The 18,511-nt window shown below is 34.3% G+C and overlaps 1 protein-coding gene across 1 annotated transcript in view; it reads left to right on the plus strand.

The window, feature by feature from the left end:
* Nucleotides 1-18,345, plus strand: part of LOC141541022 (zinc finger protein 24-like) — a 67,426-nt gene extending 49,081 nt beyond the window's left edge. Inside the window, exon 5 of the mRNA XM_074265080.1 lies at nucleotides 18,203-18,345. Coding sequence (XP_074121181.1) covers nucleotides 18,203-18,300 — 98 coding nt within the window. The 3' untranslated portion in view covers nucleotides 18,301-18,345. The remainder of the gene's footprint in view (nucleotides 1-18,202) is intronic.
* The last annotated feature ends 166 nt before the right edge of the window (nucleotides 18,346-18,511 follow it).

Below are 18,511 nucleotides of genomic sequence, written 5' to 3' on the forward strand. Positions count from 1 at the left end.
ATTTTTAAATAAAATTTTATTATCATCTTTTGTTTTTATGTAACTGAGATTTCCCTCTGTAAGCATCCTCTTTCATCCCCACATTATAACTAAGAGTATCTTTTAAAGGAAGAAGAGAAAACAATTAACAAAACAAAATGAAACCTTCTTTCATGTAGCTGTTTTATTTTGAGAACCATTTGTTTCTTGAATAGCTTTTGGTATTATATATTTCTAGTATTTATCAATATATCTTTCATAACAAATTCTTATCAGAGAAATTTTGAACAAAGATTTTTTTTTCCATTTCCTTTCTTATCCTAGATGTACTAATTTTGTTTGGACAGTATAAGTGAAAATGAGAACTCAGTTACCTATTTTATCTCTTATGATTTCCTCTATCCCTTTTTTGTTTAAGGATACATCATTTACTCATAGTTTTGAAAAATATATGATCTGAGGGTAGAGTCAAGGTAGCAAAGTAAATGTAAAGATTTGCCCAAGCTCTCCCCTTCCAAATATCTTTAAATAATGGCTTTAAATACATTTTAGAGCATCAAAACCTATGCAAAGATGCAATAAAACATTTTTTTAGCTGGTACCAACTTAGAAGATTAGTAAGAAAGGTCTGTTGTACCAGGATGAGAATGGAGAGTATTCTGAAACAAGCCAAGCTAGTATGGTGACAGCCAAAACAAATCAGAAGTCCTTGGGAGCCTCTGAATCATCAGCAGTAACAGCAACAGCAGCTTCTGAAGGTCTCAGCCTACAAATGGTAAGGAACTGCTCAGAAAAAGATTACAGGGTTGTCTTTGCTAGCACTGAAGCAGAACTCTAGTATGATCTAAGACTTAGTCCTGGCTAGTCCCATGGTGAAGAAAGTGTAAAGCAACAGGAGAGTGGGGACTCTCCTCATACTTCCAAGGAAGCAAAGAGTGCTTGTGGTCTCTCACAGACCAGAGCATACAGCAGGAAAATAGCAAACACAATTCTCTTTAGATCATATCCCCAGAAAGCTGAAAACTTGCAGGTCCCTAGAAGGATTTCTGAAAATAGCTACACAAAACTCCTGAAATATGGGTCAGTGCACCTTTACCCTGGAAACTGAAACTTACTTTAACAAGACTTAAAAATAAAATAATAGGTTGGGAAATTTAGCAAATATCAGAAAAAGATTCTGACCATAGAAAGTTATTATAGTGACAAGAAAGATCAAAACATATATTCAAAAGAAGATAATCAATTCAAATCTTTGACATCCAAACCTCTAAGAAAAATAAGAATTGTTCTCAGACCATGGAAAAACTCAAGGGAATTTTTGAGAATGAAATAAAGAGAGGTAGGGAAAAAACTGGGAAGAGAAATGAGAGTGATGCAAAAGGAAGGACAAAAAGCTAGAGAGAAAAAGAACATCTTCAAAAGCAAAATTAACCAGATGAAAAAGGAAGTACAAAATTTTGCTCAGTGAGGAAAATAATTCCTTAAAATTAGAACTGAGCAAATGGAAGCTAATGATTGAAAATCAAGAAACATAAAACAAACTCAAAAGAATGAAGGAAAAAAAAGAAAACAATGTGAAATATCTCACTGGAAAAACAACTGACCAGGAAAATAGATCCAAAAGAGATGAAGTAAAAATTATTTGTCTACTTGAAAAGTATGATCAAAAATAGCCTAGATATCATCTTTCATTATCAAGAAAACTGTCCTGATATTTTAGAACCAAAGGATAAAATAGAAATTGAAAGAATCCACTAATTACCTTCTCAAAAACATCTCAAGATGAAAACTCCAAGGAATATTTTAGCCAAATTATGGAACTCTCAGGTCAAGGAGAAAATATGGCAAGCAGCTAGAAAGAAATAATTCAAGTATCATAGAATTATAGTCAGGATAAGATAAGAATTAGCATCTTGTACATTAAAGGATAGGGGACCTAGAATATAATATTCCAGAAAGCAAGCATTATAACCAAAAATCACCTATCTCACAAAAGTGAAAATAATCCTTCAGGGGAAAAGATGAATATTCAATGAAACAGAGGACTTTCAAGCATTCATAATGAAAAGACTATAGCTGAATATAAAATTTGATGTCCAAACATAAGGCTCAGGAAAAGCGTAAGAATAATCAGGAAAGGGAAATCATAAGGATCTTAATAAGGTTAATCTGTTTACATTCTTACATTGGAGGATGATATTTATAACTCATAAGAATTTTTTCATTATTAGGGCAATTAGAGGGAGATATGCAGAGAGAGGGTATAGGTTTGAGTTGAGTATAAAGGGAAAATATTTTTTAAAAAAATTAAGAGGTGAGAGAGGAATGTACTGGGTGAAAGGGGAAAGGGAGAGGTGGAAATGGTATAAAATATTTCCCATAAAAGAGAAATCTAAAAATTTTTACAGTGGATGGGAAGATGGGAAGGAAAGGGGGGATTAGTAAATCTTAATCTTGTCAGAACTGGCTCAAAGAGAAAATAATGCACACACTCAGTTAGGTATAGAAATCTATCTTACCCTTCAGGAAATTAGGAGAGGAAGGGGAGACATGAAAAGTTAGGGACAGTGATAGAAGGAAGGGCATATAAGGGAGGAAGTAAAACATTTTTGAGGAGAGACAAGGTGAAAGGAGAGATCAAGAGAACAGAATAAATGAAATGCAGTTATCAATAGTAATTGTGAAAAAATTCTGAAGCAAGTTTCTCTGATAAAGGCCTCATTTCTCAAACATTTAGGGAATTGAATCGAATTTATAAAAAACAAGAGCCATTATGATGAATGATATGAACAGTTGTCAGATGAAGTAATCAGGCTATTTATAGCCAAAAGAAAAAGAATATTCTAACTCACTATTGATTGGAGAAATGAAAATTAAAACAATTCTGAGTTGTTACCTCATTCTTATTAGATTGGCTAATAAACCAAGAAGGAGAAATGACAAATGTTGGAAGGAATGAGGGGAAAATGAAACATTAATGCATTATTGGTGGAATTGTGTATTGATTCAACTATTCTGTAGAGAGATTTGGAACTGTGAACAAAGGGCTATAAAATCATGCACGCCCTACCAAGCATGTATCCCAAAGAGATTTAAACAAAGGAAAAGGACTTATATGTGCAAAAATTTTAATATTTAAAGCAATTCTTCTCTTAGGGCAAAGAACTGGAAATCAAGGAATGGCTGTATAAATTGTGGTATGTGAATTTGATGGAATAAGATGCTATAAGAAATGATAATCAGGATGCTCTCAGAAAAACCTGGGAAGACTTCTAGGAGTTCATGCATAGTGAAATGTACTGTTGTGCGATGATTAGCTGTAAATGATTTTGCTATTCTTGACAATACAATGATCAAAGACTCATTCTAAAGGACTTATGATGAAAATACTATCTATATCCAGAGAAATAACTGAATACAAATTGAAACATAATTTTAAAAAAATTATTTTTCTTGAGGGGTTTTTTTTTGGGGGGGGATATTTTTTTGTTTTGTCTCCTCTTTGCCCATCTTTGCATTTTTATTTCTTTCTCTTGTTTTTATGTGTGTTGCTAATATTTCTAGAACTATTTAATCCAGTATTTATTTGGGAAAGTGTTATTTTATAAAGATGCTTATACTACTAATCATTCTTCAAAAGTCTGATAGACTTTTCCTATGAATCCATTAGGGCCAGGATTTATTGCCCTTTCCCCTGCATTTCCTTTTCACCTAGTTCTATTTCTTTTTCTAACAGTGATTTATTTAAGATTTCTCTTTGATCTTCTTTTAGTTTTTTTAAATATATATTTTGAAGGTATTACTCTATTTCTTTTTTTTTATCTCAGTTTTGTTGGCATATAGTTATGTATAGTAACTATAATAATTCTTTTTATTTTATCTGGTTTTGTTGTGATTTCACATTGTTCATTTGCTATTTCGTTCATTTGGTTTTCTCCCTTTAAAAAAAAAATCAGTTTGTCTAAAGGCTTATCAATTTTATTAGTCTTTTCAAATTAAAAAACTTGGTTTTGATGACAATATTTACAGTATTTTTTCTAACAGCTTTCATTTTTAATTTTCAATATTTCTTCTTTTGTGCTTTTAACATTACTTATTTGTTGGGCTTCTAGTTTTTTAAATGTATACTCATTTCATCAAGTATCTCTTTTCCTATTTTGTTTATATGTGTTGTGTGGATGTGATTTTTCCTGAGGACTATTTTAGCTTCAATCCAGAAATTTAATTTCATCATTATCACATTCTCACATAATTATTAATAGCTTTTATAATTTATTCTTTTATATATTATTTAAAATTTCATTTCCATACCCTTATTTAGGCATGCATTTTGTTTGTTCTTCCCAAACTGATTATTATTTTTTCTTGTGTTATTATTTTTAAAAGATGTATTTCTGTCTTTTTATCTTTTGGGGGGGAGCAATACCTCTGTGCTTCCAAACAAAAGAAAAAGTTTCTTGTGGTATCAAGAAGATATGCTTTAAAAAAATTATAGTAGTAGTAGTTCTATTTCAAAGATGCCATAAATCTTTTAACTCAAGTTTCTCAAGCAAGTTAATTTTGTATTTTCTCTTTTACTTTTCAGTTATACTTCTACAAATTTGAAAGAGAAACATAAGAACCTCCTGCAATTATTGTGCTATTTGTCTGTCTTCTCATAATTGATTAATTTTTCCTTTAAGAATTTGGAAACAGAGGCAGCTAGGTGGTACAGTGGATAGGACTGCTGCTATTAGCAGCCCTGAAGTCAGGATGGCCTGAGTTCAAATCTGATCTCAGACACAACACATCCTAGCTGTGTGACCATTTGCAAGTCACTTAGTCCCAATTGTCTTAGGGGAAAAAAAAGAATTTGGATACCAAATTATTTTGAGAATATGTTTAATATTAATATTGGTTTATTTCTATAGTTTCTTTTGGCATAATATCATTTCTTTATCTCTATATGGCATTTTTTGGCTTTGTCTGATTGTAATGTTCAGGCTAGCTTGCTGGTGGGCCTTGGGATCAGCCCGAGTCCTTGGTCTTAGTGGAGAAGTGAAGGACACAGGAGACCTGCCATGTGGCTGGTCAAAGATGGAGTCTAGAATTTAGAATCTGGAGTCTGGAACCTGAAGTCTTCTCTGAGAGCTAGGGCTAAGGGCTTCAGCTGAGTGAGTGTTCTGAATCTGAGACTCCCTTTAAATACTCCAGTACGCTTACATCACTACCTCACACTGAGCATGTGCAACTACACTAAGCATACACATTTATAGAACATTACATCACCATATTATCCAAATTATATACCAACTAGATTGATTACATCATTACATTACATTAAGTATGTGCCTAGAGAACCATTATCTCACACTGAGTAGGTACTTAACTATAAATACCCTGCCATCCTAGATTTAAGTACACCTTTTCAGAGTTCCTGCCCTCTACATCTCAGGATGTATATATATGTCAGTAAAAGAACAAATAAGACTCTGGGCAGAACACTTTCAAGCTGGCTGCAAAAATAGCAAGCAGGGAGCCCTGGGGCTATCTGGGTTCCTAGATAACCTCAGCCTAAATTATAGAAATGTTTACTTCCCAGACAATGTGGATAGTGGGAGGTCTGAGTCCCAAAATCCCCAGATTCTACCATCCTGAAACCTCAGAGTCCTAAAGTCTGCTATTTTTCTAAAATCCCTAGTTCTGTGTTCCTGTACATCAACTCATAAATTCTCTCTAAATGGGAACTTCTTGTGTTCTTGACCCTCAGGGTCCTAAAATCCTCTCCAAAGGACTCCATGTGTGTAGAAAGGAAGTGTGTGTGCCTTGGAAAGATTTAGGTGATTCACTAACAGCTGCCACTTTAAGAACATTTATTCTTTCTCCCTTCCCTTCATCCCTAACTATAGGAAGGATATATGAATGAGTGGAATATATGTTGGGAAAGCAAGTTCAATAGGTAAGAATTACCTGGAAGGAAAAGACTTTATTGTCCTATAAAGCAGAATGGGACCAACCAGCATTAGGGCACTGGTTGGTCTAAGGGGATACTTCAGGATGGGTATTTTATAGAGAAAGGTAGAGGTAGAGGGAAGAGATATTTGCTTTTTGACTATTAACTAGACCCTCTTAAGGGAGTAAACATTTCATAACCACTGACCAAATTTTGAGAAAAACAACATGTTCTATTCCTGGAGATTTTTTCTTAGGAAGTTCACTGATGGCTTGTTCAATTTCTTCTTCTAAGTTGGTTCAAGTAATTTATTTCCTCTTTTGTTATTCTGGGCAGTTTCAATTTTTGTAAATATTCATTCATTTCAATTAGATCATGATATTTGTTGGCATACAGTTGAACAAAATAGCTCCTAATTATTACTTTAATTTCTTTTTTATTGTGGTAAGTTCACCTTTTTCATTTTTGATGCTGATAATTTCTTTCCTTTTTCTAATCAAATTAAGAAAATATTTATGTTTGATTGTTTTTTTCATTAAACTAACTCTTAGTTTTATTAATAAGTTCAATCATTTTCTTAGTTTCAATTTTATTACCCTCTCCTCTGAGCTTCAGAATTTCTAATTTGGTATTTAATTGGGAGTCTTTTATTTGTTCTTTTTATAACTTTTTAGTTGCATGCCCAATTCATTGATCCCCTCTTTCTCTATTTTATTCATGTAACTATTTAGAGATATAAAATTCCCCCTGAGAACTACTTTGGTTGCATCCCATAGTTTTTGGTATGTTGTTTCATTGTCATTCTCTTGGATGAAATTATTAATTATACAATTTGTTGTGATCTACTCATTCTATAGAATTAGATTATTTAATTTCCTATCAGCTTTAAATCTATCTTTTTCTGGGCCTTTATTGAATATAATTTTTATTGCATTGTGTTCTGAAAAAGAAGCATTTACAATTTCTGCCTTTCTGTATTTGACTGTTGAGAATTTTATGCCATAATACATGATCATTTTTTTTGTAGGTGCCATGCACTACTGAGAAAAATATGTATTCTTTTCTGTTTCTATTCAATTTTCTCCAGAGGTTATTCATTATATCTAAGTTTTCTAAGATTCTATTAATCTTCATAGTTTCTCTCTTGCTTATTTTGTGGTTAGATTTATCTAATTCTGAGTGGGGGAGGTTTAGGTCCTCCACTAACAGTTTTGCTATCTATTTTTTCCTGTAACTGGCTTAACTTTTCTATGAATTTGAGTGCTCTACTACTTGGTGCATATATTTTTAGAATCAATAATACTTCATTGTCTATGGTACTGTTTAACAAGATGTATTTTTTTTTCCTTATCTCTTTTAATTAAATCTATTTTTACTTTTGCTTTATCTGAAATCAGAATTGCTATGCTTGCTTTTTTTGTTTAGGCTGAAGCATAATAAATTCTGCTCCAGCCTTTTACCCTTATTCTGTATGTATCTTTCTGTTTCAAATGTATTTTTTGTAAACAACACATTGTAGGATTCTGTTTTCTAATCCACTCTGCTACTTGCTTATGGTTTATGGGAGAGTTCACCCCATTTCCATTCACAGTTATGTGTAGCGAGCTGTCATCTCCAGAAGCTGCCGGATCGCTCTCTGGGAAGAGATCTGCTGTGTCAACTCAAATCTCTCGGACAGATTCTTCTTCCTGTAGAGAACCGTTGTCTCCAGGCAGTTGCCGTTTACTCTTGTCCAGAGAAGTGACTTCCCTTCCTGCAGAGAGCCCCGTCAAGCCTGATGTAGTGCAGAGTCTTCTCCTATCTCTGGAGTGGTGTCCTCTTTTATCCTCCCAGAGAATGGGCGTGGGATAATGCAAGGCTTTTGGAAGAAGTACTCCAACCAATGAGATTGCTCCTCTTAGAATTCCTAAGGTGTAAACTCCCTTTAAAGGCCCAAACCAAAGGTCTGAGCCAGAGAACTGTCAAGTCAACCTGAGTTCTCACCTTGTAATTGTCCAGACAACCTGAATTCTCACCTTGTCACTGTCCAGACAACCTGAGTTCTCACCTAGTAATCCTAACAGTTATGATTACCTATTATGGGCAGAACTCTGAACTTGAAACAAGGATTCTTACAAAGTGTTAATGCAATGGAATTGATGAGACAATGGTTATCTAGTTTAGCATGGTGATTAATAGTCCTCTAAGTTCAATAGTATTGATTTAATCTTACAACAAACAATAGTTTTTTAGTGATATAATGATTGGTTTTTACTCAGTGTAGAGCTGGGACTCAAAAAGCCCTCAGAGAGAGAGAGAGAGACAGAGAGAGAGAGACAGAGAGAGAGAGAGAGAGAGAGAGAGAGAGAGAGAGAGAGAGAGAGAGAGAGAGAGAAAGAGAGAGAGAGAGAGAGAGAGAGAGAGAGAGAGAGAGAGAGAGAGAGAGAGAGAGAGCCAGAGATGACAAGTGGACTGGAAGCTGAAGAACAAGCCCTTGGATTCAGATTCATTCATCCCCTCTCATACCACTTTAGTGGCAAGTTCTCCTCAGTTTCTCCATTGAAACCAAGACTCCAGAAAGCCTTTAAGAAAGCTAACCAGGCTCCAGGAAAGACTTTGAAAGAGATAATAAAGGATTTGGACTTTAACCACCTGGCTACTCTTATAAGTGATTGCTCTGCTGAAAGGAAGGCTGTCCCAAAGACCCCTAGGAAAATTGAATCAAAGAACATTACAATTACCAGCTCTGTATTTCCCTCCATCTTATTTTCTCCACTGTATATACTTTTGTTCTCGCTTTCTACTTTTTCCCTCCTTAGTAGTGTTTTGTTTTTAACCCATTTTGTCTTTCTTTGAGTTGGTGTTTTGGTCTTCCCTCTCATCTTAATTACTTTCTATGACTAAGGTTACTTTCTGTTTCTTGCTCATTTTCTTTCCTTCTCTTTTTAAAATTTCCTTCTTCGTGCCTTTTATGTCCAATTTCTACTCTTCAGATATGAGGAACACTGTCTCAAGTTTACCATGCAGCTCTGAGCCTTGACTTTAAGTACAGAGGCCCTCACCTAGTTTTGCCTATTATTGCCTGGTTTCCTAGGCTGGCAATTTGCCTTCTGTATTGAGATTGGAGGCTGTCCCACTAGTCTACTTTGCTATCAAGCCAGGACCAAAGCTTTTTGGTTGATGATAGTTTTGTGATTAGAACCTTAGGATCTTTGGTTGATGATATTTTTGTGATTAGGACCTTATCCCTGGCTTTCCTCTAAACTGTCTGAGCTGGGCTAACCATCCTTTTTTACCCCTGTGAGACTGACTTTTCTTGAAGTTCTTCCAATTTGTTTTGGTCTGGAGAATAGTTTCATTCCACCTCCTTGAGGCTCTGTCATTCCAGACTCTGCTCAGAAGCTTAGTTTCGTATGGTCTTTGAGGGAAACTGGGAAAGCTCAAGATGTTTCCTCATTCCACTCCACTATCTTGACTCTGCCCCTAGAAGTCCCATAGACAGGTCTTTCTATCTCAAACCCCTTCTTTTTGACAGGTCATTGTCAAATCAATCTCCATAGCCAATGAATAAAATAAGATCTATTAAGGAAGGGTTTTGTGAAAACCTCTGTTAATCTGGTGGAATCCTCCTTTCTGAAAATTGCTATTGGGTTAAATATAACTTCGGCTCCACAAAGCAATTTCCATCATGGGGATCTTGGATACTCTTTTTGCTTGTCATCCCACTTCTTCTTTTCATCCCAGCCTTAAATGGATCTTTTGTTATTAAGTAGATTTTTGGAGGAAGTCTCTGAAAACCAACATTTCTGCAGATTGCACCTCTCCTTTTAATTGTTACTTCTGGGTTTTATCACTTGAGTGCAAGGTCTCTTCTTGAGAAAACATAGTTTCTTTTAAAAGAGATGCTCAGAGGGAGAGCCTTGATCATATTCCCTTTAGGGCTCTGCCTCTAAGTGTGAGTTCTCTCTCTAGATCAAATCAAAACAGATGTAAAGAGAACATTCTAAAGGTGTTCTCTCAGGTTGCTCCCAGGGTCTCTATTCTGGCAAGGAGTAATTAGATTAATCTTCCAGCACAGATGCTGAGGTAAACAAACAACCAAACCCCTTATAAGAAATCCTAAAGCCTCTCCCCACATAGCATCTTTTGTCACCACTGATGCAAACAAATGAAACACAGAGATCCATCTAAGAGAGATGTGAGTGCAGACTAAGGCTCTTTTGAATGCCTCCATAGTTAACTAATGAGCCTTCTATTTGCTATATGGTTAGCTGACCAGAACCAGTTTTATAATATTTATATATGTACAAAATATCTCCAAAATATTTCTATTTCATTTCATTTTCTACATAGGGAGTTGTATTAGTGGCACTCTATACATGTGCTAGTCTCTGTTAAAAATTTCCAACAATAGATACTAAGCAAATATCTGTTCAATGTTTATACTTCTGGAAACAAACAAATTAATAGTAGAAGGTAAACAGAACTGGATCATTTGTATAATCCTAATGATCATTTATATAACCTTAATAAAGTATGGTAGCTGTCTTTTTTATTAATTTCTAACTTAAATGATTAAAACACAAGTTGAATAAAATACATTTTTTCCCTCTGTACATAGTGCTAAGTTCACCATAGCATAAAACATTTGTTTATACAAATGTTTCAAGGATTCCAAAAACAAGATAAATTAATATGGTGAAAAAAACCTTAAATATTTATTTTAAATAGAGCATTTGATATAAACACAAAAGTAAAACTTTGTTATTTTTATAAGACCCATGGATAAAATTATGCTTCAGTGATCTGTGATTCTGTTAACATGTGATCCTGTCATCCCTTCATTAATTCTGATTGCAATTTCTCTTTGTCTTAATAGATGGCCTTAATAAATAGTGGAAATTTATTATCCTGTAGCTAACCTGGTGGCCAGTATCTCTGAACTTAAATATATCAATTCTTAGAATATAGACCTAGAGTTATTTAATGAACCTTATTTGTTAAAAACCTTAAAAATTCTCCAAAATGCAATGGACAAGATCTTACACTTTAATATGAAACTTTCCTTCATTCCTTGAGGAAATTTTGATTTGCGATCAATAATATGGTAAACACTGAAAAATAGTATTAAAAAAAGGTGGTTTTACTCTTTACTATTTAGAATACCTGGGCTAATTCATTGGGAGGAACAAAATGTTAAGGCTCTCAAAAGAAATAATGAAAACTATAGGGCTCAAACTATACTATAAAATAATTGAAACTAACTGGTACTAGTTTAAAAAAATTAGGTTGATCAGAGGAACATATTAGGTACACAAAATACAAAAGTAAATAATCTAAAAACTTAGTGCTCAAAAAACTTAAATACCCAGCTACTGTAAAAGCTACAGTTTGACAAAAACTACTAAGAAAACAGAAAAGCAGAGATTAGATTTAGAAGAAAACCTTCCACCATAATACTAAAATAAGCTCCAAAAGTATAAATGACTTAGATATAACAGGTCACTAGTAAAAAAAAAAAAAATAGAGAAGTAAAAGCAATTTCTTTTTGGATTTATGGATAAGAAGAATTTATGACCAAACAAGTGAATAGTTTTTATTATGTGAAACTAAAAATGTTTTAATACAAAGACAATATAGTTAAAATTAAGACAGGCATAATTAACTAAGGAAAAATATTTGAAATAAGTTTCTCTGATAAAGGTCTCATTTAAAAAATATATAAAAACTGAATTTAGATTTATGAATCATTCCCTAATTGATTAATAGTCAAAGAATATAAATAAGTAGTTTTCCAGGAAAGAAATCCAAGCAATCGAATCATATGAAAAAATGTTCCAAATTACTAATAGAGAAATGCAAATTAAAACAACTTTGACATTTTATATTATACTTATCAGATTGACAAATATTAACAATAAAAGAAAATGACCAATGTTGGAGGGACTGAAAACAGAAACACCAATACACTTTTGGTGAATACGTTGGTCCAGTTATTTCAGAAAGCAATTTGGAACTATGCCATAAAAGTTACTAAACTACTCTTTGACCTAGTGATACCAATACTAGGCCCCAAAGAACTGAAAGAATAAAGAAGAGGACTCATATGTGCAAAAACTATTTGTAGCATTTCTTTTTGTAGTGATAAAGAATTGAAAACTAAAAAGGGTCATGAGAATGACTGAACAAATCATGATACATAAATGTAATGGAATTCTATTATGCTACTAAAAATCATGAAAAGAGAAGTTTCAGTCTGAGAAGGCTGGAAGTGATACAAAATTAAATGATAAATTAAATGTTCAAAATCAGAATAACTCTGAAAAGAAAAATACCTCTGAAAAAATCTAAGAAGTCTAAACAATACCGTAATTAATCATGATTCCAGAATATTGAAGATGAAACATGCTACTCACCTCCTGTCAGAAAAATGATGAACTCAAGACTCAGAATGAGATAGATTTCTAGTTATGGTCAATGTGAGAATTGATTCTATATGATTATTCACATCTATTAAACTTAATTTTTTCCAGTGGGGAAAGAGAAGAGACAGAGAGAAAAATAAACTTTATTAAAAAAAAAAATTAAAGTGCCTGTGCTACCTTGCAGATGATTTTAAAATATCTATCTTTGATAATAATAGCTAGCATTATATAGTGCCTACAATGTGCCAGGCACTGTGCTAAGAATTTTACGATTATCTTATTTATTACTCACAACAACCCTGTGAGGTGGGTACTAGTTTTATTTCTCATTTTTACAGAAGAGGAAACTGAAGCAAAATATATTATCTAGTGGCTCCTATTTTTCACTCTCTCACATAGGGATTCATATGCTCACATATGGGTGTGCTCCTATTTTTCACTCTCTCACATAGGGATTCATATGCTCACATTCATGGGTGTATATATATATATATATATATGAAACATGATTAAAGAGGAACTTCTGAGAGAAAACTGAATACCATAGCTCTCACAATAATGGAAACTAAGTATAGTATGTCCACATGTAAGGGAATATAGGAATGGCTTCCGCACATATGGCTAGGACTCTCAAAATTTCTTGGAGCAAGAAAAGCACTATACTAAAAGTCAAGCCAATACAATATTGATTAAAGAAGTTTTCTCCAAGATCCCAGTATGGCTTCTGAATATTAAATGGAAAGTTTGTGTTCACTAAATTCTATTTGATCAATTAAATTATTAGGATTTTTCTTTTTTGAGCCTTCTTAGATGAGAAGTATATCTGAATGTTTGCCAAAGTTTTTTTTTTTAATTGTAATTTGTGGGATATTTTAAAAATGGCAAAATATCATCAAAGCGCTTTCCCACATTCCTTACACAGGTTCTTCTATTTTTGTGGATGTCACAATATTCAGTTATATGATTAAAACTCTTTATTACAATGACATCATACTTGGAAGTTTCTCCCCATTTCAAATTTTGTAACATTAAATAGGTTTTAGGTTAAGGACCTTTCTTTTCATCACATATGACATATGTTTTTTGATGTTTATCTGGGCCCTGACTAAAATTTTTCTATATTAGTTACATGAATAAAATTGCTCCCTACTGCAGATTCACTGATGGAGAATGGGGGCTGAATTCTGATTAAAAAGTTTCCCACACATGCCATTAATAGAGTTCTTCAGTGTGAATTCTCTGGTGTTAAAAAACATGTGTATATACATTGAAGGCTTCTAACACTGGCTACATTTATAGGGTTTCTTTCCATTGTGGCTTTTTTATTAGCAAGATCAGAGCCTTTATTAAAACTTTTGCTACTCTTATTACATTCATGGGATTTTACTCCAATGTGGATTTTCTGATGGTCAGTAAGTTTCACACATACACTGAAGGTTTTTCCATATTCCTCACATTTATATGGTTTCCCCGCCCCCATCCCCCGGATTTTCTGGTGATGAATAAGATTGGAGTACAGATTAAAACTTTCACTACAATGAGGTGAGCATTGAATAAAGGTTTTCCCATATTCAGTGCATCTGGAGAAATTATTTCCAGGGTGTATTCGTTGATGTTTAATAAAATCTGAGTTCTGAGTAAAACTTGTGTTGCACTAATTACCTTGATAATGTTTCTCTCCAGTGTGGATCTTCTGATGAAGAATGAGGTTTGAGTTCTGACTTAAGACTTTATATTCTTCACATTTATAAGGCATTTTTCCAGTATGGATTTGCTGATGTTTAGTGAGATCTGAGCTCTGATTGAGCTCTGACTAAAACTTTTATCACGACGATTACATACATAAGGTTTTTCCCCAGTGTGAATTCTCTGATGTTTAATAAGGTCTGACTGACGACTAAATTTTTTACTACACTGATTACACCAGTAGGGTTTTTCTCTAGTATGCATTCTCTGATGCAGAATAAGATTAGAGCTTTGACTGAAAGTTTTTCTACATTCATCACATTCATAAGTTTTCTCCCCAGTATGGGTTCTATAATGCTTAATAAGGTCTGATCGCCTACTAAAATTTTTATTACACTGATTACAGGGGTAAGGTCTTTCCCCAGTATGAATTTGTTGATGATTCATAAGGTCTGAGAGTCGACGAAAGGTTTTGCTATACTGACTACATGGATAAGGTTTCTCCCCAGTGTGGATTCTTTGATGTAAAATACAAACAGAGCTCTGATTAAAGGCTTTCCCACACTCATTGCATTTACAAGTGTGAATCCTTATATATTTAATAAGATCTGAGTTCCTACTAAAACTTTTATTACACTGATTACATCGATACAGTTTTTCCCAGTGTGAGTTCTCTGATGTAGAATAAGATCTGAGCTCTGACTTTTATAAGGCTTTTATACATACATGGCATTTATATGGTTTTTCCCCAGTGTGAATCCTCTGATGTTTTATAACATCTGAACTCTGGCTAAAACCTTTTCCACACTGGTTACATGGATAGGATTTCTCCCCACTGTGAATCTTCTGATGTTTAACAAGATCTGAGCGCCGACTAAAACTTTTACTACACTGGTCACAATGATAAGATTTTTCTCCAGTGTGAATTCTGTGGTGTAGAATAAGATCTGAGCTCTGGCGGAAGACTTTCCCATACTCTACACATCTATAAGGTTTCTCCCCAGTATGAATTCTTTGATGTTTAATGAGGTTGGAGCTCCAACTAAAACTTTTTCTACACCAATTAGAAATAGAATTTCTCCCCAGTATGGATTTTCTGATGTAGAAAAAGGGCTGAACACACATTGAAGGTTTTTCCCACACTCATCACATTCATAAGGTTTTTTCAAACTGTGAATTCTCTGATGCCTAATAAGAACTGAATTCCAAGCAAAATTCAGCCCACAGTGATTACAATTATGTAGTCTTTTTCCTAAGGAGTTCTTTTTCTCCTCAAATTCACTGGCTCCTCCACAATCAGAACCCTGAAGAATGTCCCTACTATGTTTGCCACACACCTCTGTCAATGTTTCTGTTTCTGCAAAAATATATATCTTTGTAATCACTTTCCCATTTTCAATCTTGGAATCACCATCTGAAACAAAGCATAAAATTGAAAAAATGGTGACACTTCCAGAGAGGAAAGATGTTCAAACTTAGAAAATCATTAACTACTTACAAAACAGCATAAGAATGTAGAGAATTAGCTGTGGTGCTTTGTAGTTCAAAGACAAGTCAGAAATTAATAGGAAGGAAAGGAATTCAATAGGAGCCGGTATAAAAGCAGATCAGGTTGAGAACAGATAGTATAGAAAAAGTGAGGCTTCAGAAGATTAAGAGAAGTATCATTACTACTATGCCCAAAGAATTATCAAACTGCAGACTCTGATCCAGCAGTGTCTCTTCTGAGTCTGTATCCAAAGAAATCATAAAAAAGAGGAAAAGAAGCCATATGTACAAATGCAATAGATTTTTTTTTTTTTTTTTACAAAAAACAAGAAACTAGAAACTGGGTCAATACTCATCAGGGGGTGATGGCTGAATAAGTTATGGTATATGAATGTAATGGAATATTATTGTTGTATAAGAAATGATGAGCCGGATGATTTCAGAGAGGCCTTGGAGAGCCTTAAGAACTGATGCTGAGTGAAGAGAACATTATACACAGCAACAACAAGATTATACAATGATCAATTCTGATGGATGTGGCTCTTTTCAACAAGGAGATGATTCAGGCCAGTTCCAAAGATTTTGTGATGAAGAGAACACATTTATTCAGAGAGGACTGTGGGAAGTGAGTGTGGGCCACAACATAGCATTTTCACTTTTTTATTGCTGTTTGTTTGCTTTTTGTTTTCCTTCTCATTTTTTTTTCCTTTTTGATCTGATCTTTCTTGTGCAGAATGATAAATGTGGAAATATGTTCAGAAGAATTGCACATGTTTACTTTATATTGAATTACTTGCACTTAAGGGAGGGAGGGAGAAAAACATGGAACACAAAGTTTTGTAAGAGTGAATGCTGAAATTTGGAACTATGCTCAAAAAGTTATCAAACTGTGCATACCCTTTGATTCAGCAGTGTTACTACTGGGCTTATATCCCAAAGAGATTTTAAAGAAAAGAAAGGGACCTGTATGCGCAAGAATGTTTGTGGCAGCCCTCTTTGTAGTGGCCAGAAACTGGAAACTGAGTGTATGCCCATCATTTGGAGAATGGCTGAACAAATTGTGGTATATGAATATTATGGAATATTATTGTTCTGTAAGAAATGACCAACAGGATGATTTCAGAAAGGCCTGGAGAGACTTACATGAACTGATGTGAGTGAAAAGAGCAGAACCAGGAGGATCATTATATACTTCAAAAACAATACTATATGATGATCAATTCTGATGGACGAGGCCCTCTCCAACAATAAGATGAGCCAAATCAGTTCCAATAGAGCAGTAATGAACTGAACCAGCTACACCCAGCAAAAGAACTCTGGGAATTGACTATGAACCACTACATAGAATTCCCAATCCCTATATTTTTGTCTGCCTACATTTTTGACTTCCTTCACAGGCTAATTGTACACTATTTCAAAGTCTGATTCTTTTTGTACAGCAAAATAACTGTTTGGACATGTATACATATATTGTATCTAACTTATACTTTTACATATTTAACATGTATTGGTTAACCTGCCATCTGGGGGAAGGGGTGGGGAGAAGAAGGGGAAAAGTTGAAACAAAAGGTTTTGCAATTGTCAATGCTGGAAAATTACCTATGCATAAAATTTTTGTAAAAATTAAAAATAAAAAATTTAAAATGAATTGAAGAAGGAAATGGCAAACTACTCCAAAATTTTTGTCCTGTGTTTCACTCTTCCAGAATCTTTGTCAAGGAACCTCAAATAATGTCATAAGGAGTCAGATTAAAAATGACTGAAAATTGTCCATTTTTTTTCTAATTCTTTTTGAAAACTGAGAAGCATATATCACATTTGTCATATTTCTATTGATAGGGGTTGAGGTCCCTTTAAGATTCCTTTCTGACTTCCCAACCCCCATGGCTGACCTTGATTCACAAATACTGGTCAAAAAGCACCCTTTTGAATATCCAGGCCCAGCCCCCACTATCAGCTCAGCTTCCCCCAGCCCCCACCAAATCTGAGCTAACTGAAAAGCCCGCCAAGAACTTGGGGTACTGCCTACAATATCCTTTTAGGTATAAAAGGGCCAAATTGGAGCTCTCTCTTTGCAGGAGCCCTTCCCCCAAACACATGGTATCCTTCCAGCCATGTAAGGGTTCCTGCCTGCCCAGCAGCCACCTTCAGCCCTGGCGTCTTTCTAACTGAACTTTACTTCCAAATTCCTACAATAAACCTTTTAGTTATCAATCTAGGTTTTCAGGCCTGTAAATTCATTTACAGGGGACACTGCGCCTCATGGGATCTTTGCGCCGACAAACGGGGGTTTCCCCTTTCCTTTCTCTCATCACTATTAATAAACATATTGTATTATCTAGAAAAAAAAGAGTGAATGCTGAAATTTGGAACTATGCTCAAAAAGTTATCAAATTGTGCATATCCTTTGGGCTTATATCCCAAAGAGATCTCAAAGAAGGGAATACATGTACAAAAATGTTTGTGACAGCCCTTTTTACAAAAAGTGGCTAGAAAATGGAAACTGAATCAATGTCCATTAATTGGAAAATGGCTGAACAAATTGTGGTTCATGAATGTTATGGAATACTATTGTTCTGTAAGAAATGACCAGTAGGATGATTTCAGAGAGACCTGGAGAGACTTCTTATATGAACTGATTAGTGAAATGAGCAGGACCAGGAGAGCATTACACACTTCAATAACAATAATATATGTTGATCAATTCTGACAGACGTGGCTTTCTTCAACAATGAGATGATTCAAACCAGTTCCAGTTGTTCAGCAATGAAGAGAATCAGCTACACCCAGAGAGAGAACTATGGGAAATGAGTGTGGACCACAACATAGCATTTCCACTCTTTCTGTTGTTGTTTGCTTGCATTTTTGTTTTCCCTCTCAGGTTTTTTTTAACATTCTTTCTAGATCCAATTTTTTCTTGTGCAGCAAGATAACTGTATAAAAATGTACTTATATTGTATTTAACATATACTTTAACATATTTTACATATATTGGGCTACCTGCCATCTAGAGGATGGGGTG

This window comes from Sminthopsis crassicaudata, chromosome 4 (genome assembly GCF_048593235.1).
Source record: "Sminthopsis crassicaudata isolate SCR6 chromosome 4, ASM4859323v1, whole genome shotgun sequence".
NCBI lineage: Eukaryota > Metazoa > Chordata > Mammalia > Dasyuromorphia > Dasyuridae > Sminthopsis > Sminthopsis crassicaudata.